Source organism: Peromyscus leucopus, chromosome 23, assembly GCF_004664715.2.
Source record: "Peromyscus leucopus breed LL Stock chromosome 23, UCI_PerLeu_2.1, whole genome shotgun sequence".
NCBI classification, from domain to species: Eukaryota; Metazoa; Chordata; class Mammalia; order Rodentia; family Cricetidae; genus Peromyscus; species Peromyscus leucopus.
The window spans coordinates 6996499-7019774 of NC_051082.1; the positions used below are offsets into that span (position 1 = coordinate 6996499).

At 49.6% G+C, this 23276-nt stretch overlaps 1 protein-coding gene across 10 annotated transcripts in view; it reads left to right on the top strand.

Moving 5' to 3' along the window:
• Cit (citron rho-interacting serine/threonine kinase) overlaps positions 1 to 23276 on the top strand; it is a 182609-nt gene that overhangs the window by 77335 nt on the left and 81998 nt on the right. For 8 of the 10 annotated variants that reach the window (XM_037198628.1, XM_037198629.1, XM_037198631.1 and 5 more), the window contains exons 11-13: positions 16014 to 16119; positions 17125 to 17268; positions 18580 to 18699. In XM_037198628.1, coding sequence (XP_037054523.1) covers positions 16014 to 16119; positions 17125 to 17268; positions 18580 to 18699 — 370 coding nt within the window. Of the gene's footprint in view, positions 1 to 16013; positions 16120 to 16226; positions 16959 to 17124; positions 17269 to 18579; positions 18700 to 23276 lie in introns of those variants that run through there. The other 2 variants (XM_037198634.1, XM_028856573.2) reach the window with 1 other exon arrangement.

Genomic DNA, 23276 nt, shown 5'->3' on the forward strand with positions numbered 1-23276 from the left:
TAAACCTCTTGACCTGGGAATGATTCCCTAGTCGTATAGGATGCATTTAGAAGATGTGGCACCCAGGGCTTGTTGGAGGGTCCTGCTTTCCAGACTCTTAGAATTTATGTAAAATGTAGTCACCTGGGTTGTGGGAGCTTGAAGACATTCTGTTTTCAGGGGAGCAAGTTTCCCTTCGGAAGGTCTCAGCACAGCTGTATTCCCCAGATTCCCTGGCGCCCTCGCGCTGAGCCTCTTAGGGCAATGTTGGGTAACTAGTTGCTGCCCACTTAAAGGAGAACACATTTTAATTTTTTAAAAATTCTCCTTGGTAGATTCATTCATACCTGTTTGTTGTATTTGTAGCTTCGATATTTCATTTGAAGAGATATAGTATTGGCTCCTGGATGGTGTCACCCCACAGATGCAGTTTTGAGGTTCTTTAAAAGCTATCAGATTTCCTGCCGGGAATTGAGCATTTCATATAAGCTAGGAGAGTGTGGGCTGTTCTTGATTTTTGACAGGGGCTTTTACAATGAAAGATGCCAAGGTGGGCTTCCTCTCTTGCCTTGCCTGCGGTCTGGGTTTAAAATCCAGGCGATGTTGGTATTATTAGATGTGCCTTTCTTGCCGATCTGTTCCACCACCCAAAGCAGCCCAGAGGATGGTTAAGGGAGGCAAAAATCTAACTAGCTGTTGAATGTGGCATCAGACAGATTTGCAATGGCCCCAAGCAGGGCCAGGAGGTTTGGCGTTGGTCTCAAGGATCCAGGAAGGAGTGGAGGCCCGGTGGGGAAGGATGCATAGTGGGCAGAGTAACCTTGATACAGTCAGCACACTGAAGGTCACAGATCTGAACTGGGAAAAGATGTGCGGGGAGTTGCGGGTCTGGTCGGTAATGGGCTGGATGTGTTGAGAGAAAGCTGTCGGAGGGTGTTGATCAGTGATCTCAAAAAACCTGGGAGGCCTTGGGGGAGTCAGGTTTTCGGGGGCAGAGGGAGGATGATGTGAGGGAGCTCAGGCACTGAGGTTGATCTGAAGCAGAGGGTGATTAATTGCCTGTTGTTCAGGAAGACCCTAATTGCTTCTTTCTGCTTCCCAGAAAGCTGAGTAAAGGGACGCCTCAGCGTTAGGGCCCAGGCACTGGATAAATGTTTGTTGACTGAATTTACTTATGAGCCTTCCATATCCCCCAGAATGTGTGTGTGTGTTGCTTTCGGAATTTGAAGGTTTGTGATTTCACCTTTGGCTGTCCAGAAATCTCTAATGCAGCAGCAGCTGAGCTTCCATTTGTGGCCCGGCAGAACATTTAATAAGATCCTCATAAAAAATAAAATTCCCTTTAACAAAGCCGTGCATTTGTTACCTGGAAGATATAACCGGAGGCGTCTTATCTTTGGGGAACTCAATGCTCTTCCCACGGTAGTTCAGGGCTGGAGTTAGCAGCTTCCCTTCCGTCTCGAGTCTCGGTGTGTGGTACCGCTGTTGGACCTGGCCTCTTCGCCAGAGGTGGTTCAGTGGGTGAAACCGGTGGCTGCATTTTTCAAACTCCTCTCCACCTGTTGGTTGTAGGTGACCTCGGGCATGTTGTCTGTAGGTGAGCCTGCGTGTGCTGGGGCGTAGTTAATCGTGAAGCCGCTCCAAGAGTCTCAGAGGTGAAATGGCCCTGCACCTCCTGCCGTTTCATAGATGTACAGTCACGAGACCCATCGCAGGCAGTGTGGGCTTGTCTCTGGGTACCACCTTTGCCCTGCGGTGACCTCAGTTTTCTCCCCGAGTTTCCCTTCTCCCGCCTCTCGTTTCCAGCATCACAGGTTTTTATTTACACGGCTGTTACTCTTCACACCACTGAGGAAACCATAGACACTAGCTCGCGCCGTGCTAGGGAGAAACTGACCCCAGATCTGTTGCCAGTGAACTGAATGAAACGTTCCGAGGTGGGGCTGAATGAGCGAGGGCTTTCCACGGAGACTGTGGCCGCGAGAACGATTCATACTGTTGCGTTGCGGTCCCTCTTCACGTTTTAGGCTCTTTCTCTTTTTTGCAGGGACCCCAGGCTATTTTTAAGCCAGCCATTGAGCGCATCGTTAATTTTAGGTTGAGCAAGAAGCCCGATCTCGGCGTGTTGACGAATGAGGTGTAGGGGGGGAGTTCCTTGCTGCTCAAGTTGAGAGCAGGGGAGCAGATGGATTTGGTTGGTTGTCTTTGGAGAGCCCCTGCACCAGTGAGTTTGTTCATGTACCCCCAACCCCATGTGGTGGTGCTGGGCAGTGAACCGAGGGCCTTGTCCATGCTAGGCAAGCATTCTACCACAGTGACCACTGAGCCACACCCCCAGCCAGACTCGCTTCCCTTTTGCTCAACAAGGACCCAGACCCGATTTCCACGCTTTGCCTTGAGCCCCCGTTTGCTTGAACTTCACAATAGTGGGGTAGAAACAGGAATCGGGACGTGGGAGGTTTTCGGCCTCTTCCCCGGGTTGTCAGTGCGGGGTGAGTCTCTTCCAGTCCTTCCTTCTTCTTCCGAGTCAGAATATTCCTGCAAGGCCATGTGATCTTGATGGCGCTGGATTTGTGGGTTTGTGGGTTCTGGGTTCTGGGTGAGCTGTCTGAGGAAGGGTGCTCTCTCTTCCTTTTTTCCTCTGGGCACTTTCCTTTCCTTCGAGTGGATCTGGAGATACAAGGATCGAGCCATCCCTTCAGGCGTGGTGAAGGAATGAAGACTGTCTGATATCGTTTGTCCTCCCGAATTTCGGACGGCCAGTTTTCAGTGCCTCTTCCTTTTGTGGTTGGGAGTTCTTTCCACGGTAGTTCTCTCAATGGTAGCATGGTAACCAGGATGCCTTTCTAAAGGGCTTCTAAGAGGATGGAACAAAACATATAAAGCATTTATGCTAATTAATACCTGGCACGTGAAAAGACCTTAGTAAATATCTGCTGCTCTGTTTCTTACGATCTCTAACATACCAGTCTATATTTACGTAGAACTCTTGCATGTGTGCCAACAGGCTGTGGAAAGGACTCACCAGTAATTAGGGAGTTCCAAGTCTGGCCAGACCCAAACTCAGTTCCCCAGGCCTTGGGAGTTTTTCTCCGTGGAATTCTTGAACGTTCAAGCCAGCTAGCTACAAGAGCTAACATCCGGTGGACAAGCGGTGTTCTTTGTGGAGGAGAAGGTTAGAGGACAGAAGGACAAGATTAAGTCCCAGACAGGAGCTTTCCCATCAGGTTGACTAGTCAAAGCAGATTTGCTGAAACAGTTCATAGACCTGAGCAGGCACTTAGCTGAGGACTGCTAGGGTACCAGGAGTGAAGTCAACCCATGCTTTCTTGCTAATGAACGGCGATGCTCCTCCTTGGAATGCCCGTCCATCTCCCCAGGCAGGCTGGGGTCTGCAGGGCAGGCTGGGTCTCATTGGTCCTCATGGTCCCGGACACAGGAAGGCATGCCAGGCCCTCAGTGAATATGCGTGTGGAATGAGCTCACCCACGTCCTGATGGAGGGTGGGTGTTAGGGGTCAGCTCTGCAAAAGACAGTGGAGAAGAAGGTGGAGAGAGCTTCATGGGACAGGGGGTTAACCAAAGCCTATTTCTCACAGGGTGATCAGTGCTCAGGCTCGGTTCTAAGCACTGCACACAGATCAACTCACTCCAACAACATAGCAGTCCAAGAGGAAGGCATGGTCACTTTTCTCCCACTCTGCATGTGGGGAAACTGAGGCATGGAGAGTGTGAACTTGTCCAAGGTCCTCAAGTCCAGATGATGTAGAGCTTCGGTGGCCCTTGCCCACAGTACTGTGATGCTGTACCATATAAACGCCCCGGGTGGGAGAAGTTAGGAAATGCTTGTAGGATGCCCACGAAGTAGACGCCATTCTGGGGAATGGAGAGCCATGAGGTTGGGGCAGGTGTGAAGAGAGATGACAAGCTGGCCATAGTGTTGCCTTTGTTTTCGGATTTTATGGGTTTATTGAGTAGGTGAGTTAGTATGTAGGTCTCAGACATCTCATTGAGAGACACCTACTTGGGGTGTGTGTGTGTGTGTGTGTGTGTGTGTGTGAGAGAGAGAGAGAGAGAGAGCGCTCATTCACATTCTGACTCTCTAGAGAAGTTCGTTTAGGACAGGGAATGGCACTGCCCCTGGTCTTGAGGCTGATTGTTCATAAGCTGCACAGTAAACATCCCAGAGGGTGATCCAAGTCACCCCCCCCCCCACTTCTGTAGTAGTGTCTTTTATGTAGCCCAGGCTCAGCCTCCTGAGTGCTGGGATTACAGGTGTGCAACATTCACTGTGTCCAGTCAGATCACCCTCATGGCTGCAGATGGTGACTCTGTGATTGAGCGTCTTCAGAGTTTCCTTTGTATTTCCAGGCGCCTCCCGTCTCACCTCCTGTGACTTACTCCAGAGAGGGGATGGAGGGAGGATTCTCCCATGAGTCTTACCAGTAGGAATAGGGGGACTCTTCTTTGAAAAACTGTTTCCCCCAGAATGAAAGGAAGCATAGTGTCTAATCACAGTGCTGCCGAGAGGGGAGGCTGAGACGGAGAGTCTCTGTAGACTCTCCGAGCGGATGACAGAAGGTGAGGACCAACACCATAGCTGTCATCCGACCTCCATATACATGTTGTGGCGTGCATGCACAAACCAACGCTCAGACACTGAACACACAGAGAGACAGAGAGGCAGGGAGAGACAGAGAGACAGGGAGAGACAGGGGGAGACAGACAGAAAGAGAAAGGGACACAGACGAGAGAGGTGGAAACAGAGAGAGACAGACACATGGGGGAGAGAGAGAGAGAGAGAGAGAGAGAGAGAGAGAGAGAGAGAGAGAGAGAGAGAGAGAGAAAAGAAGAAATTGTTTTCCTTCTGCATCCAGCCAAAAGCTCCTTGGCATTGAGCTTTCTACCCACATCCCTGTTGCAAGGAATCTCATCTGTGATTTGTTTTTTTTGTTTTTTGTTTTTTTTAATATGGTCAACAACAGCAATGGCAGCCTCCTCTTACAATTCCTAAAGGCACCCAATGCTATATTCCCTTGACTTCATGGTAACTGCCCTCCAGTGCCTGGGGCTCTTTGTCTCCCACTGTTCACTGGATCTTGAGCTGGTTTCTCGCCTCTGGGGATTGATTGTCTTGGGTTTTCTCTTCTTGCTCCTTCAGTTCCTCTTCCCTCTAGTCAAGCACACCTTGTCCTCCGGCTCGTCTCACCCTGCCTTCTCATTCGTCTTAAAGACACCTTTAGGAACTCAGATCCACGTAGTCCCATCCCAGTCCTTAAGATCCGGCTCTAGAAGGTCTGGCGAGTGTGTGCTTTGGTGGCCCCCACCGGCTCCTCTGTGTGGTTGTCTTGGGTTCCTTAAGAAGGTAGTCTGACGAAGTGTGCTTTGTGTTCCCAAGCCTGGCCGAGCAAATTCCTCTTGGGTCTCTCTTCTCTCCCTTTGCCTTTTGTCTCCTGGCCTCTCTCCGATGGGCCTCCCGAAAGAGTCATACATGCTCAGCTCCTCTTTTTTCCTCCACCCCCAGAGTTCAAGGACCATCTCAAAAGCTATCGACTACCCTCAACCAACCAAGCAAGCCACTGGACGCTGTTAATCATCCCGTCCCTGGACAGCTTTCTGCTTCGTCCTCTGCATCTCAGACACTTGATTTACCCCCACCTCTGACTACTCCTTCATTATTTTGTTTAGGCTCCTTGGAACGTGCATACCACCCACTGTCCCGTGAGCAATCCCATTCAGTTCTTGACTTTACCTCCTATTTCCTCCCCTCTCTCCCCTCTCCTGCTCTTCCTCAGCCTAGAAACCACTTCCCCTACCCTTCTGGGCAAGAAAGTGGTGTCACCTGAAGCACGCCTCTGCCTCTTGCCCCTCCCTTTATTGGCAAGGCCTCTAAGTTGCTCCTCTGAGGCCGCTCACATCTGTGCCCATTGCTCTGTCCTCAACATCAACCCGATAGACGTTTGCTCAGACTGCTGCAGCAGCATCCCAAACAAGCCCTCTGCCTCTGGGTTTCCTGGCTGCCATCCATTCTCCACGGAGAGTGGAATTCCTCCAAAGCCCAGGCTAGATGATGTCATTCTCCTGTGGGGACCTTCAGCAGCATCTTGGTGTGCACAGAATTAATGGCCTCTCCTGAACTTGACATTCAAGCTCAGTGTGCCAAGACCCTAGCTTGTGTTCCCAGTCCTACCTCCTCTTGTCCCCTGTGTCTGGCCAAATGGCCCAGGGCTCCCTGAGGACAGGGCCCTGTCTTCCTTTTGCCACAAGCAGTGCTTTGCCCCTGGCAGGTCACACTTCTGTCAGATTGAATTAGACTAAAGTGGTCAGGGTTGTACCACCAGTTCCTTCTGCACAGAGTATACAGCATCTGCAGAGCGCTTCCCATGGGCCTAGAACTCTTTACTCTAAGGACTTTCCATACACTGTCCCGCAGCCCCGCCATGGTACACGGCTACACACCGAGACTCAAGGATGTCCCTCTGAAGGCCGAGACAGCTCTAAGACCCGGCCCGTGTCTGGTGACCGCCAGACCTCTGTACTTGAACCTCTAATGGTCACAGCTTTGCCAGTTCCTGTGAGAATGACACATCTGTCTAAACAGGGTGAAGGGACAGCTTTTGGGGGTGTCCTCCACCCAGGCTAAGTGTTAGTAGGCACTATCTCATAGCTCAGTTGTCTCCACCATGTCTCGATACTAGAGCTGGAGACGACCAAGCCTGGGTTCCCCTCCGAGGCTTACATAGCTCACCTCTTAGCTTTAGCGCTCATAAAAGCGGTCTTTGTTGGGGAGGGGACTGACTACAGCACCCCTGGGAAAAGCCCAGGCTTGAGAACCGGACAGGCCGGGGTTCCTACCCAGGATCCACCCCTTCCTACCCAGTTTTGTGAACGGGGCATTTAACTTCTTTCAGATCCCATTTGCTCATCTCTCGCGTGGGGTTGTGACTGTCTGTCTGATAGGTTTCCTGCGGAGCCGGGTGGCAGGCTCAGCGCCCGCACCCGCAGCAGGGCAGGTGTTCATTTTATGTTGGCTCTTGTTGTCGAGGTGTGCGGACGGAGCCGCGGCGCTTCCGGCTCCCCTCCCCTCCCCGCTTCCACTTTATAAAGACATTTCACTGGTTTCTGTCCGTTGAGAGAATTCAGTTGCGTGTGGGGGTGCCCGATGGAGGCCCTAGTGTCTGCATCCAGTTTTGGACTCTTCGCAGAGTCTGTGGTACATCAGTGAAGCCTGAATTTCCCATAAAACACTCTTGTCAAGATCTAGTTACGGTGGGCCCTGCGCCTTGTGCTCTGTCTCCAACAAAGATGTCATCTGTTTCCTCCTCCCCTTGGGCACTTGAGTGTCCCCCAGATGGGTGTGTGTCATGGTGATGCTGCTGCCTTAGGACCAAGCATGTCACCTCTGATGTGGGGTCTCGCAACCTCTCTGTACAGCCTTGACCCTGCACAGAGAGCCTCATTTTGGATCCCTTTATCTATGATGATCTGTATACTGTACTGCCTGATGCCCACACGCCGTTCATTCGTTCATTCAGTCACTAACCTAATGGATCCATAGTTCTAGACCTCATGGGCATACACGTGAGCCGGACAGATGGCATCCCTGTCTTCAGAAAGCCACCATACACAAGGGACAGGGTCATATGTTGGCAGGGGTTCTATAGAAGTCAGACCCAAATGGGGACCAAAGTGGCATGGCCAATTTAGACGCTTCAGGACGGCCTCCCTGACATGAGCACCAGGGGTCTGTTGGAGAAGGTTGAGTCACCTGAGGTGACACTTCTGGCCACCCGTGAGCTGCCCTACAAGTCTACACAGGTTCTGTGAGGTACTGAGCTCTGTTCTAGAGACTGGGTATGGCAGTCGCTCTCTTCACAAGGCTCATGTCCTGGTGGTACAGGTCAACATCCTTCATTTGATCATTCACTCAACAGTCCTGCTAGCCTACTGTGTGCCCTGTCCTTTTTAGGCTGCACTGAGGATTCAGCAGTGAATATGAGGAGGCAAAAATTCCTGCCTACATGAGTCTGATCTGTCAATGTCAGAGAGTTGGTTCTTGGTGGCAAGTGGATAAGTTATTCCTTGGTAGAGGGGAAGAGGCAGACCTTGAAGCCAGGACGACACTCCTGTGAGTACCCAGCCAACAGAAAGCCTGTCAGAGCATTGGAAAGCTGGAGCTCCCAGCTCCTTGGACAGCGTGGTCCTGGTTGAGGTCAAGAGCCTGGATTTAAAGTGTGGAATCACACTGAGTAGGAAGGCTTGGTAGGATTTTGAGTAGGAGCATGGTAAAGCTCATCTGATGAAGGATCTCTTTGACCATTCTTGGAGGGTAGACAGCAGAGCGGGCGAGAGTTGAATTCAGGGAGGATTAATTAGGCCGTTGTCTTCATTCAGAGAAATGGTGAGAATATGTCAACAAAATCCTCAAAGTGGGGCTCTCACACAGAGCTGGGAACGGTATTAAAAAACCACATGTCTGGCTATATTTTAATGAGTAGTGAGAGTTTTGATAAATGATTTTTGAGCTACCTATTAATCATTCTAGAGCAAATGTTTCCATTCATCTGGAACCCATTGGCGGCGGCAGTGGCGGTGGAGGGTGTGGGGTGGGTTATCTCGATCTAGTTGAGTGTATCACCCCACAGCCGGGCCAGAGTCTGCAGCTCTTCAGGAGAGAGGCATTTTTCACATTTCCAAGAGCTTGTGATGGGCACCACTGTGTATTTTAAAATGGGCTTATAAAGTTAGTTCATAAATTTCAGAATGTACAATCTTAAAAGCCAGTGTATTTTTGGAAACAGAATGCTGATGGTTTTTAAATTCTCTTGTACCACGTTACAGCTTGCAGTTACATATATTTTTAGTGCTGTTGGCCACAATTAAGGTGAGGCCCTCGGCTGAGCTAATTTCGATGACTCTGGTTTTAGCATTGAGTCTCTACCCTTGGCTGTCTCTGAAGCATGTGTGACCTGTGGTCTGTGCTAGGGTGACGGGTTTTTCAGGCAGGGGTCTGCTTCCTAAGGAAGCAGACGGATGGCTCGATACTCACACAAGATTCTAGGCCTGTAGGTTAGATATGACCTAATCCATGCTCTGCTTTGTGGGGTGGAAGTACCGTAATCTCATTAGATATGAAGTATTCTGTTAATAGCTTTCACAGATTTTTTTTCTAAGTTATATGGATTATTTATAGGCACGCGATTGGGAAAACTTCATTTTATCATTTTTCTTAAATGTGGAGGTCCCATGTAAAACAGTTTTTGGGGTCAAATGTTAAGTAAACACGTTCTCTAGGCTGTAGAAGTACTGGCAAACCCCACTTTCTCGCTCTGTCTTATACTGTCCGTCCCCTCTCTCTCTCCACTCTCTGGGCCTCTATAATTATAAAGCAGATGTATATAACAGGAAGAGATGTTGATTTCAGAGTAAAATTTTCTAGAAAATAGAAGCCGAGGAAAAAAAGGAAAACCCAAACTTGGCTCAGCGCTGGAAGAGGCCGCACCGCTGTGTGTGGGCGGGTGGCTGCATGCACCCGCTTCTCCGAGGAGCGGCTCCTCTCCATGGGGGCCACTGCTGTGCATCCAAGATGTGGCCAGGGCGGGCAGGCAGGGAACGCGTGGGCAGGCTGCATGTCCTTTTATTAGCATCTTCATTGTGCTGCATCCCATCCAGAGCACGAGCTGGCCTCGACTTCCGACATCTTTCCTGTTTCTCATTTAATTGTCCCCTGCCCCCCAAGCCATGGAGCAGTGGAAGCAGAGAGTTGCTTTTGTGTGTGTGGGTTTAACTGTGTCTGGGGGTGGCTGTGGACCGACATGGCTTGTGGATGCTTTTGGGTTCCTAGACTGTTTTGAGCTCAGGCTTAGCATCAGATGCAGCCACTCGTGGATAGAGGTCACCTTATCCCGTACGGCCCACCCCTCTCTTTCCTCCGTGACTCTGCCCCTCTGAACGTCCTTGGCCCTATCTGTCGGGTCGTCCAGTGCTGTCCAGCCCTGCAGAAGCTGAGTTGAGATTTGAACTCATTGATTGTAGACCTCCCTCCACTTTTAACTGTCTGGCACTCACACAAACAGGTTAAGTGTGTGTAGAGACTGTAAGATGAGCTCTAAATGACCCCCTGTGCTGTGAGGATAGAACACTCATCTCACAGGTTTGCAGGGATCAGTGAGGTCGTCTGCGAGGTGCCTGCACACAAGAACATGTTTCATAAGTGGTGTTTCATGATGTTCCCTCCTAGATGCTCCCTGAGGTGTGGAATAGTGGCTTTCCTACCTTACAGCTTCCACGCTAGGGTTTCTAAGTGTTGACACTGTGGACTGGGCAACTCCTACAGGTCCCTCCTATATGGTATAGACACACACACACACACACCCTCTCACCCCATCCTGCCCCAGCCCTCCTTGACCCCCACCCTGTCCCCAACACGTCCCACACCTTCAACACGCCCCCCCATCCCACCCCTACTTCTCCCTTAATGCACCCTCCACCTCCACCCCACCCCCGCCATTAAGATCAAAGAACATTCTAAATATCACCAAGTGTATTCTGGGGAAGAGCCACTGGGCTGTAAGAGAGGATTAAACTTCTTTTAAAACTAAATTTACTCGTTCATTTTATGTTGAGTGTTTTAATGCACGTATGTCTGATTTCCTCACTTCCGGGCCACAGGCCTCAGAAATTCTGATGAAGAGCCCTGTGTAGGGGAGTGGCCTCGTTTTGGCTTTCCTTCAGTGATATAACCTCTAAATAATGCCGTGCTCGAGTTTTGGGAAGACCTTAGACTTGATGTTTGAACAACCAAGCTGTGTGAGGTGATAGTTTGGTTGCTCTCAGGAGAGCTTGGTTCCTTCCAGGAAATGCCATTGTCAGTCACCGTCCGCTGCTCCTTGGGAAGTCAGAAGGATGGTTAGTGGCAGTCCTAGAGAAAATCACTTGAGGTCACGTTTGGTGGGGCACGTGGATCTGCTGCGTCAAAAGATGCGGATGGGGGCCGGAGGAGAGATGGCTGCGTGCTTAGGAGCACTTCCTGCTTTTGCAGAGGACCCAGGTTTGGTTCCCAGCACACCCACATGGTACTTAGAACCGCTTCTAACTCCAGGTCCAGAAGATCAGATGACCTGTCTGCTGGCTTCTTCATGCTTCTGCGTGTCCTTGGTAGACATAAACTCCCTCAGGCAAAACACTTACACGCATAAACTTAAAAAAAAAAACAAAACGTTGTAAACAATTTCTGTTGGGGCTCGTCATTGGTACTGTGAACTGAATCGCCTTCGTTGTGTGAAAGATAAAGAGCATGTAAGTGTTTTGAGCTATACCTGGCTTCGATGTATATATTTTTTTCTCTCTAGAAACCAGCGGAGACTCTTAAATTAATTTACAAAGTTAGTCATCATGGCCCGTGCCTATAATCCCGCCCTTTGCAGGCTGAGATAGGATCATGAGTTTGAGGCCCGCCTAAGGCTACGTAGTGAGACCCTGTCTTAAAAAAAAACAAAACAGGGCCAGTAGAATGGCTCAGCTGGCAAATGAGGAGTTGGGTTTGATTGTCGGAACCGATGTGGGGGAAGGAAAGGGCCAGTCCCCTAAAGTTGTCTCCTGCCCTCCACACGTGCGTCACGGTGCACACACGTACACAGCACACCTGCTCCACAGCTAAGGCATTATAAACGGTATGGAATGCTGTTCTTAAACTCAGAACCCAGTTCCCACTCAGAGAGTGACACAAAGTGCCATCTTCAAATGACCAAAGTGCCACACGGAAGCCGACGCTGAGGCCGGCCATCCTGGAGGCCCGAAAGCCTCGACTGGACACCACAGCACGTGGTTCTCATCAGCACTCGGGTTTCCCATCCCAACCAGCCTTCCGAGTCATTATGGAGTTAGATGAAAATGAGCGCTAGGTCCTTGCTCCAGGTTGAACTGGTCTGGGTGGGCCCCGCCCCAGCCTGGGTTACACGCACGCTCGCATGCACGCCATCTCCAGGGGATGCTGCTGTTCGTCTGGGTACAGGAAGTTGCCCAAAGCTTCGATGACCCTCGCCCCCCCCATCCCCTCTCATAGTTTCTGCAGTTGTGGCCACGGGCCGAGTTTAGTCACATCGTTCCTACCAGAGCTTTTTTTAGATGTGATTTTTATTTATTCCTTAAAAAAAAAAAAAAAGGTTTTCTTTAGCATATTTATTCTGAAGAGCTCTTAATTGCCGTACTTAGAACTCTTAAACGTGAACATTTGTCAGGCATCGAAGTAGCAGAGTGAGCGAGTGGACTTGAGGTGACTGCCGCATTGTCTCCCCGGGCACTTGCCTCCTGGATCCTGGGCCCTATTAACCAGTGACCTAGAAACGCTTTTTCTTTCTTGCTTGCTTTTTCGGTGAATAAGCAATCTGTTTTGTACCCACACCAGTGAATGTTCAGCACGAAGCTCCACCGGAGCCCTCCCTCTACGTGTCATCAAGCTTCATGAGCCACACACGTCCCCCTCTGCCGTCACAAAACCCATGCTGCACCTAGAGTTTCCCTGCCTGGCCCACAGTCGGGACAAACCTCTGTCACCTGTCAGTCCCACAGCCGCTCAGACCCAACCAAGTAAACACAGAGACTTATATTGCTTACAAACTGTATGGCCGTGGCAGGCTTCTTGCTAACTGTTCTTATAGCTTAAATTAATCGATTTCCATAAATCTATACCTTGCCACATGGCTCATGGCTTACCAGCATCTTCACAAGCTGCTTGTCCTGGCGGCGGCTGGCAGTGACTCCTTCCGCCTTCCTGTTCTTTCTTTTCTCCTCTCTGTTAGTCCCGCCTATACTTCCTGCCTAGCCACTGGCCAATCAGTGTTTTATTTATTGACCAATCAGCGCAACTTGACATACAGAACATCCCCCAGCACCATGGCGTCGTTTTTCTAAAAGGGTGCCGCCGCCGCCGGTTCATGTTCAGGGGCCAAGAACTGCGACCTGTGTTGTCATCCCTGACGTGTGCCATGTGTGCCCCTTTGTGACATGTGGGTGACCCTTGATTACTAAAGGACCAGGGACCATCTCTGCCTCCTCAGGTGGCCTGGGGCTTGTCTCTAGTCTGCCTACCGACGTACAGTCGGCAATGAGGGAAACTCAAGGCCACCCCAAGCAATCCCTATGAAGGCAGGAGGAGGGCGCGTGCATGTGTGGGCGTATGTATGCGTGTGCACATGTGTGTGCTTGTGTGTATTTTGGCTAGAATGTAGGCTTGTGAGAAGTGTTAAAATTTCCAGCCCAATGTAAGAGTTTAAAAAAAAAAAAGATTTATTTCTGGGTTTTAATCCTTGTGGCCCATTTCTATGAATAATCACTGTTTGTCTTGATGTGAATAACAGCACACAGCACATTCAGCCCCCTGAGTGTTACCATTTCAAGCGACTGTTTTAGGCCTGTGAGGCATGTGCTGTTTGCACAGTGGCAGGGACCGTAATAAAAATGGCAACAGCCATAGTAATGGTTGACGTTTGTCAAGCCCTCAGGGTGCCAGGGATGTGCCTAGGGCTCCACGTGCACGTCTCGCTTAATTGTCCCGAGGATTCCCAGCTGATTTGAGAATTGCCCCCATTTTACAGGTGAGGAACCTGAGGTTCAGGGAGGCCACCCAGCCCTCAGGGGATGGGTCAGACTGCACCCAGAGCGGCCTGGCTCTGGTTGCTTTTCTTGCCTGCCACCGAGTGTAGAGAGAGCTGTCACACCTCTCTGTCACCGGGTTGGCAGCTGTGGCGGGGGGGGGGGGGGGGGTGGGGTGGCTGATCTCTTTTAGGCTGAAAAGTAGTCTGGGGCAACAGAAAAACAGAACTTCCACCTGCTGGGAAGACCCCCGAGTGCTCATCAGTAAGCAGCTTCTGCAGTCCTGTTACCAAGGCAACAAAGATGGGACTGTGGGGCCGCAGTGGTCACCGCCATGTCCCTCCCTGCGTAAGAACCTTCGCTTGCGGTGGCCTTGGCTTTGTCCTTCACCCGGTGTTTAGCCTCCCCGCCAGGGGCCTCGTTCTCTTCTGCATCCGCAGTTAACCCCGGAACACCTCCGTGGGTGCGAGAGGGTTTCTTCTAGTCTGCTCCCTGCATAGCCTGCCGTGCAGATTTTTGTGACGTTTCCCGAGCATGGCATCAGGTGCATCCAGCCGTTCAGTCCCTCACTTCCTATAGACTACCAGAAACTGTTTATCAGCCAGCGGGGTCTTTCCTCCCCCTGGGCTTCCCTTTTCTCACGGGCAGCATGAGGATGGTAAATTGTGTCTGCCCCAGAGAGTTGAGTTAAAACCTGTCTAGCATTCAGATAGCACCAGGTGTGTCCCAGAGTTCAGAGAGCGGATGAGTTTCACGCCGATGCTGTAACAAGTCGGCACAGACCCAGAGGCGTAAAAGAACAGGCACTTATCATCTTGCAGTTCTGGGGTCAGAATCCCACGTGAGTTTCTCTGGGCTGAAGTCAGCCCAGATGAGGGTGTGCTCTGCCTACGGGCTTTGAGGAGAATCAGCCTCCTTGTCTTGTCCAGCTCCTGGAGTGCCCCCCCTCCCCATTTGTGACTTGGTGGCGGGTGGTTCCCCATCTTTATGTTTGTGTATAGTGCGTGTGTACGTGCGCATATACATACATACATACATACATACATGCGTGCATGTGTTATCACACCTGTGTGGAAGACAGGATACAACCTGTTGGTCCTTGCTCTCTACCTGGTTTGAGATCAGTCTCTTCCTTTGCTGCTCCACAAGCCTGGGAGCTTCCAGGGAGGTTCTTGTCTCTGTCCCCTACCCGGCCTTGGAATACTGGGTGGTCCATACATGGGTGGTGCTTCATGTGGGCTCTGGGAATTCTAACTCGGTTCTTCACCCTTGCACAGCAAAGCACTTCAGCCACTGAGGTACCCCTCCTCAGTCTCAATATCTTGCAGTGTATTCACCTCTCTGGCCCTGCGCCCTCCTCCGTGTTTGCCTTTCTGTACCCCACACCTCCACGTCTATCTTATGAGGACCTTTCTGAGGCTATTGGACCTTTCCAGGTAATCCAGGATAATCCCTGCATTTCAAGACCATTAGCTTAATCACAAGGGCCGAGTCTGTTCACGTGTGGTAAGGTCTTGGAAGCTTCTGGATTGGACATCAGCGTCTTTGGGGAAGGGAGTGTGAGCGCCGTGTGGCTCACCATCATAAGCATGAGCTGTTTACAGAAAACACGGCAGAATGGAACTGGCTAGCTTGGGGGAGGTACAGACAGAACTTTACAGTGGGTTGTTGCTAAAGTCACTCAGTCTTGTCTGTCCTGCCTCAGGGTCAGCATGGCTGTCACCCCCTGACCCCATAGCTTCCTTCCTCCCAGATCCTTGGGTATCTAGAACCTTCTCATCCTTCAGGTCTCAAATGCCACCCTCTCTAAAGAAGTCCTCCCGGGTCACACTTCCTCTCTCCACTAAGACAGGTCCCCAGCCTCACTTATTCCACCGTATCATCAGATCCCATCCCTGTTTCTGCTCTCAAGAAGTCTTTCTCAGCCATAAGCTTTGGGTTTCTGAATCTTCCTGATGCGTCCTGTCTGCTCTCTGTAGAGCATCAGCTTCGGGAGGAGCAGGGACCCTGTGTGCCATGTGCATTCCGCTGGGTGCCGGGGGCGCGGAGTGATTGTTGGATCCATTACCTGTTGCCTGTGTCAGCGAAGGGAGCCGCCAGGCCAGGCCCAGGGCTGTGCAATGAATGCTCACACTCTCTTGTGTGAATTGGTTCTGTTCTCATCCTTCCACTGGAAGGCTGTATAAATCGGGGCTCCAAGAAGCCAGTTTTGGTCCTGGGTTCCCTTGCATCTGCACCAAGTTTACCCGCCACAGCCTGCCTTCTGCCTCTTTGCCCCGTGGTTTTAATGCCGCCAGAAGATGCTTGAGCCAGCCTCGCTGCAGAACGCGGGCGGGTCTGCCTTTCCTGCCGCAGTGTCCAAACACAGCTCCCAGGCTGACATGCACACCGCTTGACTTTTCTCTCTCTCTCTCTCTTTTTAATTATTATTTTTATATTTAGGTCAGTTGTGTCGGGTCTGGACTCCCCTGCCAAGACTAGCTCCATGGAAAAGAAACTTCTCATCAAAAGCAAAGAGCTGCAAGACTCTCAGGACAAGTGTCACAAGGTATTTATCTCCGCAGCCGGCCTCCGTCCTTGCTCCAGGATCCTCCCGTCAGTATATACCAAGGGATCCGTCGGGGGCCGCTGCTGCTGCCGCCGCCGCCGGCACTGAGCCTCCTGATCCGTAGAGAGCGAGGTGCCGCCCCCCCCCTCGCCGAAGTCGCGCCTCCAGCAGCTCAGAGGGAGATGAATTCGGGCCTAGACTTTGCCATAAATCCTTTAAATCTTTAACCAGAGGAGGCCCTGGATTTAAAACGGCCCGGCCCGGCCCGTGTCTCAGCATGACCCAGCCCGATGTCTGCTTCTTCCGGCAGGTGGCCTGGGTCCTCACCTGTGGCTGAGATGCATCCCATCTGCTTGGAGTGAGGCAGCGTCTCTCTTCCTAGTCTTTTAAAACTCCTGCCTATGTCACTGCGGCCACTGTGTTGATTATGCTCCACGTCTCTTAATACTCACTGTTCCTGCCCAGAGGCAACTCTCTGAGAACTTAATAAAAAAAAAAAAAAAACACACACAACACCACTGCTTGTGTGGGACTCCTAAGAGTGCAGAGGAATAATTATCTCTCGGCCTTGTCCTGGATCTGTCCTCTAGATCTTTGCAAGGAGATGGGGGGGATCACGATGGATAAAATTAAAGTGACGTCTGTATAAGCCAAACCAATACCCAAAAAACAAAACAAAACAAAAAAAGCAAGGCAAACAGGTGACAAAGGATGACGGTGGCTTTGCTAAGGGGGTTAGAGAAGTGATCTCTCGAAGCGGGACTTGGATGACAGGAGTGACCTAGCGTTTGGTGACTGTCTTTTTGAAGAACTGTATGCTCCTGGGCGAAGAAGCAATGGTATTTCCATCCCAGCTCTTGGTGAATTAGCGGTAACCCCCCCTCCCCCGCCCCCACCCCAGACCACCAGGTGGCCTAGGGGCCTGCTTGCCCTGCACTTGCTCCCACGGAACCTCCCCCCTCCCGCCGGGCCGTTTTTTTAACCCGTCCCGTGTGTTTATTTCAGATGGAGCAGGAAATGACCCGGTTACATCGGAGAGTGTCAGAGGTGGAGGCTGTGCTTAGTCAGAAGGAGGTGGAACTGAAGGCCTCTGAGACTCAGAGATCTCTCCTGGAGCAGGACCTTGCCACCTACATCACAGAATGCAGTGTGAGCCTTCCCCCCCGAAGCCCCCTTCCCTCGGAGGCGGCACTTCCTGTCCTGTGTGTCTCATCCTGTTCCATGACAGCTCCATGAGGCACATCACAGCCAATGGCAGAGAGTAGAGAGAGAGAGAGAGAGAGAGAGACAGAGAGAGAGAGAGAGAGAGAGAGAGGGAAAAAAAGCAAGATCTGTGGTTGGCAGAGTAGCATGAGCTAGGTGTGAGGCCCCTAGAAAGGAACTGCTTTTCAACAGAAAGCCCAGGAGGGCTGCTGGGCATTAATCACAGATCCTGGAGATGGGAGTCACCTGTCACCCAAGGTGACCTTCTGCAGAGGGTCCTGACATCTCCTGTCCCACCCTCTCTGGTCTACGCTTTGTCTGGCATGATCAGCCTTGAGGACCAGACTCCCAAATCTGTACCAGAAAACATAATTCGAATCTGTCTGAAATCAATTTTTCATTCCCTTAGCAGCATTGTAGTGCCGAGGAAATTCAGCCTTTGAGATTCAGACCCTCTGTCATTATTTCTCATACGACTCCATTTTTTTTTCTTTCCTTCACAAGAGTAGATTGTCTTCTTCATTGTCTTGTGGAATTTTTTTCATTCAGGTGTTTTTCTAATGTGCCCAACTAAACAATCTTAAGAGGTTGAACCACACATTTATAAAGTTGTTATTTTTTTTTAATTTTCCTCACAAGGGAGAGGAAATCTATAGACTGTGGCTGATTAAGAATAACTGCTATGTTTGTGTTCCAGACTTGGCTGCCTTTCAGTGGTGGGTGAAGTTATTCAGCTGTGTGGCTTTCAGATGTCTCTATCAGTGCCACTGAAGTGTGGAGGGAAACTGATGGGATGCTAGGCAGGCCAGTCAGGAGCTAGGTAGTCCACTGGACTCTGAAACGACAGCTGGATAGACAGATGTGTGGCCTTGAGAGTCCGGAAGAGCTTCTCCTAGTCTAGAATACACTAGATAGCCATGGAGGTGGAGGTTGTGACAGACACAGGATCTTACTGGTTTTCAGTCCTGAACATACAAGTAAGTACCAGCCAGCATAGGTAGACGCCGCCACCAGGCGGTTTAGCTGGTCGAGTTTCAGGCTCAGCCCGTAAGGTGGTGAGCTTTCGATGACGTTTCTTCCAGCAAGTGGCCTTTACAGGGTGAAACATGGAATCAACAACCGCTTCGAGTTGTCAACTCTGGTCTGTCGCCCGAGACCATCCTGGTGTCTTGGAAGCAGCTGGCTCCTGTCCTAACGAACCTCTTCCACTGTAACAGGATCCGCGGGCATCCCTATTAAAACCTTTGCTTTCCGCAGAGTCTAAAGCGAAGTTTGGAGCAAGCACGGATGGAGGTATCCCAGGAGGATGACAAAGCGCTGCAGCTTCTCCACGACATTCGAGAGCAGAGCCGGAAGCTCCAAGAGATCAAGGAGCAGGTATGACCGACCTCTCACTCAGAGCCCAGTGGCCCTGCAGGTGGCTGGAACCACCGACTCGAGGCGCGTTTGAGAGGCAGAGGTTGCCAGAGTAAAGGGTAGGGACAGAGAGGGAGTGAGAAAGGCAGGCAGGTCATATGGAGTCTTCAGCTCCTCCATGATTATGATTATGTAGATCACTCCAGCTTGCTTGTTCTGCTCCTTTTGAAGGCCTCAACTAATAATATCTACTGCTTTTTATAAAGACTACAAGCGAGCAAACCAGCCTAGGGGACAGATCTGGTCTCCTTCCTATTTTATCTATCTATATCTATCTATCTATCTATCTATCTATCTATCTATCTATCCATCCATCCATAATGTATAGAGTGTTCTGCCTGCATGACAGACCATCCATCCATCCATCCATCCATAATGTATAGAGTGTTCTGCCTGCATGCCAGACCATCCATCCATCCATCCATCCATCCATCCATCCATCCATCCATCCATCCATTTATTATGTATACAGTGTTCTGCCTGCAGGCCAGAAGAGGGCACCAGATCTCACTACAGGTGGTTGTGAGCCACCATGTGGTTGCTGGGAATTAAACTCAGGACCTCTGGAAGAGCAGTCAGTGCTCCTAACCTCTGAGCCATCTCTTAAACTGACTTTTTTTTTTTTTTCTTTGATTTTTCGAGACAGGGTTTCTCTGTGTAGTTTTGTGCTTAAACTGACTTTTATGTTCTTAAATGATTAGACAAAAAAATAAATAAATAAATAAAAAGAAAGAAAGAAAGAGAAAGAAAAGGAAAGGAAAGGAAAAAAAGTATTTTGTGACATGTAATTTTCTAAAATTTAAATGTCAGTTTGCATAAAGATTTATTGGAACACAACCATGCTCATTTCATTTATGGTGACCTTTATGTTACAGAGGCAAAAGCAAATGGTTTTCAGAGTGTGTGTCTATAAAGCTAAGGCTGCTTATTGTAACTTTTTACCACAAGTTTACCAACCCCTTCTTTGGATGGTCCCAAAAGAATTTGGTATTTTTATAGCTTTTCAGATACGCTTTCCATTGTTGAGAGACCAAGATCATTCAGTCTCTCTCTGTCTCTCTGTCTCTCTCTGTCTCTCTCTCTCTGTCACACACACACACACACACATACACACACACACACACACACACACACACACACACACACACACACACATCCTAGAAGAAAAGTTTGAGCCGTTGAGAGCGTTCAGAATGAACACAGCGAATCTGAGTACACAAACCCGTCCCCTGAGTTTCCAGAAGAGAAGAGAGCAGAGACCTTTAAATAGTCCCTTCACCCTCCACCTTTCTAAAAGGGTTTTCTCTTTAGAGGCTCATTTTTCTATCGCCTCATTGTTTTCTTTTTTAGCTTGGGTTTTTTTTTTTTCTGTCTTCTGAAGACACTGTAAATAGAAACTTTAATGAAGAGATGGAAATGAGTAATTGGAGAGCTGAACTATCAGCTGCCAGGCAACTCCCATTCACTCAGGAAACCTAACGGGAGCGCTGACGGAAGTGAGCGTGCGTTCTCATCTCTGGGTAGCGCAAACTTGGCCATCTGGGTGACTCAAGTGAAAGAAATTCCTGCAGATAGCTCAACCCGTTCGCTGTTCTTTAAATAAATGGATTATCTCGGGAGGTTTGTTGGCATATTCTCCCTGTCACCTCTTTTTTTTTTTTTTTTTTTTTTTTTTTGAGACAGGGTTTCTCTGTGTAGCCCTGGCTGTCCTGGATCTCACTCTGTAGACCAGGCTGGCCTCAAACTCACAGAGATCTGCCTGCCTCTGCCTCTGTTGGGATTAAAGGTGTGCGCCACCACTGCTCGGCTTCAATAATTTTTAGATGGTGGGTTGATGCCCTCCTGCTGTGTAAGAAATTATAAATCAATATGCACAGGGAACTTTGCAAATGGGTCATACCGTCTCTGCATGGTATCCCCTGGGAGGCTCTGAAGGGCACACGCATGCTCTGAGACTTCTGCTTTGACAGGTGACTCACGCTGCGTTATCAACATGGTTTTTCTTCTTTTCTTTTTTTTTTGTTCTGAAGGCTGTGGGAGGCAGGGTTCTTTATCTCCCATCAGTCCATTGTGTTTGGAAATTAATTTTGGGGACATCCTGGGGAAATGAAAGCTGCCTTTGGCCACCAGAGGGAGCAGCTGGTGTCCGTGAGTTCCAGCGAATGAGAATTAATCAGGACATTTTGAAAAGCTCTGTGCTGGTGGTGTAGTTCAAAGCGATGTCCTTTGTGAGTCACACCACAGCCGGCGTGCATGTGGAGTTTCAGATTTAATGACTAGGAAAAGTTCCGACGGGGCCAGAGAAAACTTTTCGGTTCCGGATTTCACTTCTCGTTAAAGAAGGGTATGTTTAAAAAGACGTGTTTTTGTAGGCGAGGGATGTTTGTAGACAAAGAGTGCTTTTAAGGCTTATGACAAACACGTAGTATTTAGTTTTTGGCACACTGACTTCTCTTGGATTTAGGATGAGTCCCCAGATTTTCCTTTCAGAAGTCAGCTCTTTATTTTTTTTATTTATTTATTTTTTTTGTACACCTGCTCATTTTTGTTTTTAATCCCGTTTTTACCCACTTATTTCTTCTGGAGCATGCCTAGCAGGTCCTTCTCATAGTTGGACTCCAATACCACAGAACAGTGACAGTTCTTCTCGGAAGTCATTTGTGTCCCCCACGTCTTCTGGGGATAGGACCACATGGGCTCCTTCCTCCCCACAACGTCCCGAGGCTCTGTGCGGAAGACTTTGCTGTAGATGGACAGTCAGTGGTCTCTGTTTCCCTGTTCTGACCCATTCAGTTCAGTGCCTGTGAGTCATTCCATGCTGAGCTACAGTAGCAAACAGACCTAATGGCCTGGGCTCAGCTCCCTCACGAAGCCCGGATTTGCTAAGCTGTTGGCTTTACAGGATTTCCTTGGCGTCTGCATCATAACAGAAGTCCGGCTGATGAAACAGAGCTTTCTGGGGCCTGTAGTGGTTGGCCATGACTCCAAGGGATGCTGTTGATGTTTATTTTTCCTAACACTGCAGGTGTCCGGGTAGGGGTAGGGGCCAGATGCTTTCGCCCTTGCTCTGGAAAAAACACAAAAGTCACATGTGAGTTTGAGGGCAGGTGAGATGGCTCTGTGGATAAAGACGCTTGCCTCCGAGCATGTAGTGTCCTGAGTTTGATCCCTGGGACCCGCACGGTGGAGGAACAGGCCCAACTCCTACATGTGTCCTCTGACCTCCACAGGCCACACACACCGTGGGACAGACAGACAGACAGACAGACACACAAATGAATGTCATACTTTTTTTTTTAAAGAAGAGTTTGAGAACAAAATATGCCAAAGATCGTCTAGATGTTTGTGTCTTCACGCCTTGAAGGGTCTTCTTGTCTGTTTGTCTGTCTGCTGGCAGGCTCCTGTTTACCTTCAGCACAACAGGCTTGGGGACAGGGGACCACTGTACTTTTAAGGGGGCACAATGACATATCAGACACGGGGACATAATTTGGAGTAATAAATATCACATAAGACTCAAATATTTTAATCTTCTTTTACATGTAGCCCAGGCTGGCCTTCAACTTAGGATCCTCCTGCCTCTGTCTCCAAAGTGCTCAGATAACAGCAATGTGCCATCACACCTGGCTGAATTTTTTCCCCTTTAATTTGAATGTTAAAAATTGAGCTACTAGTTCATAAGTATTACTTTTATAAGGTAATGTTAACATTTAAATGCTTATATGAATGTAGTCTTAAAGTATAGTAATATAAAATATATATTTGAGTGTATATATGTAATGTATATTTGTGTGTGTATGTGTATTTACATATATGTAAATATATGTTTTTTGGGGGGGTGTTTCTGAGACAGGGTCCCATATAGCCCGGGCTGGCCTCTCACTTGCTATGTGGCTGAGGATGACCTTGAACTCCTGATCCTCCTGCCTGGAGCTCCTAAGTACTGGGATTACAGACATGTACCACTTCACTAGACTCTTGCTCCTACTGTTTTTTGTTTTTGTTTTTTTTCCTAATGGATGGAAGGGTCGAGAGTCATGAGAGTTATAAGGTATCCCCGGAAACCTAAGGGAATCTCAAGGAACCCCAAGGAAAGGCTCTACCATTTCACCTATGGCCTGTGTTCCCCCCGTCAGATGTCTGAAGATGTTCTGGCATCTGGCACTGGCTGCTTTGTGTATGTATACCACACAGGACACCCATGTGCCCACCCATGAGTCCAAGGTTGGCCTTCAGCAACCACTGCTAGGTGGGAGGGGGTGTGGTGATGTCTGTGCCCCCCCCCCACTTCTCATAGGGTGAGGGAAGATCTGCTATCGTGAGCTCAAACAGGTCCCTAACGCCCTGCTATTACAAAAGGGTAAATTGGACTGGCCCACATGGCCCAGGAGTTAAAAAGCGCTTGCCACTTAAGTGTGATGACTTTAGTTTGAAACCAAAACCCACGAGAGAGAGAGAGAGAGAGAGAGAGAGAGAGAGAGAGAGAGAGAGAGAGAGAAAGAAAACAGAGATGGAGGGAGGGAGGGAGGTGGGGAGCG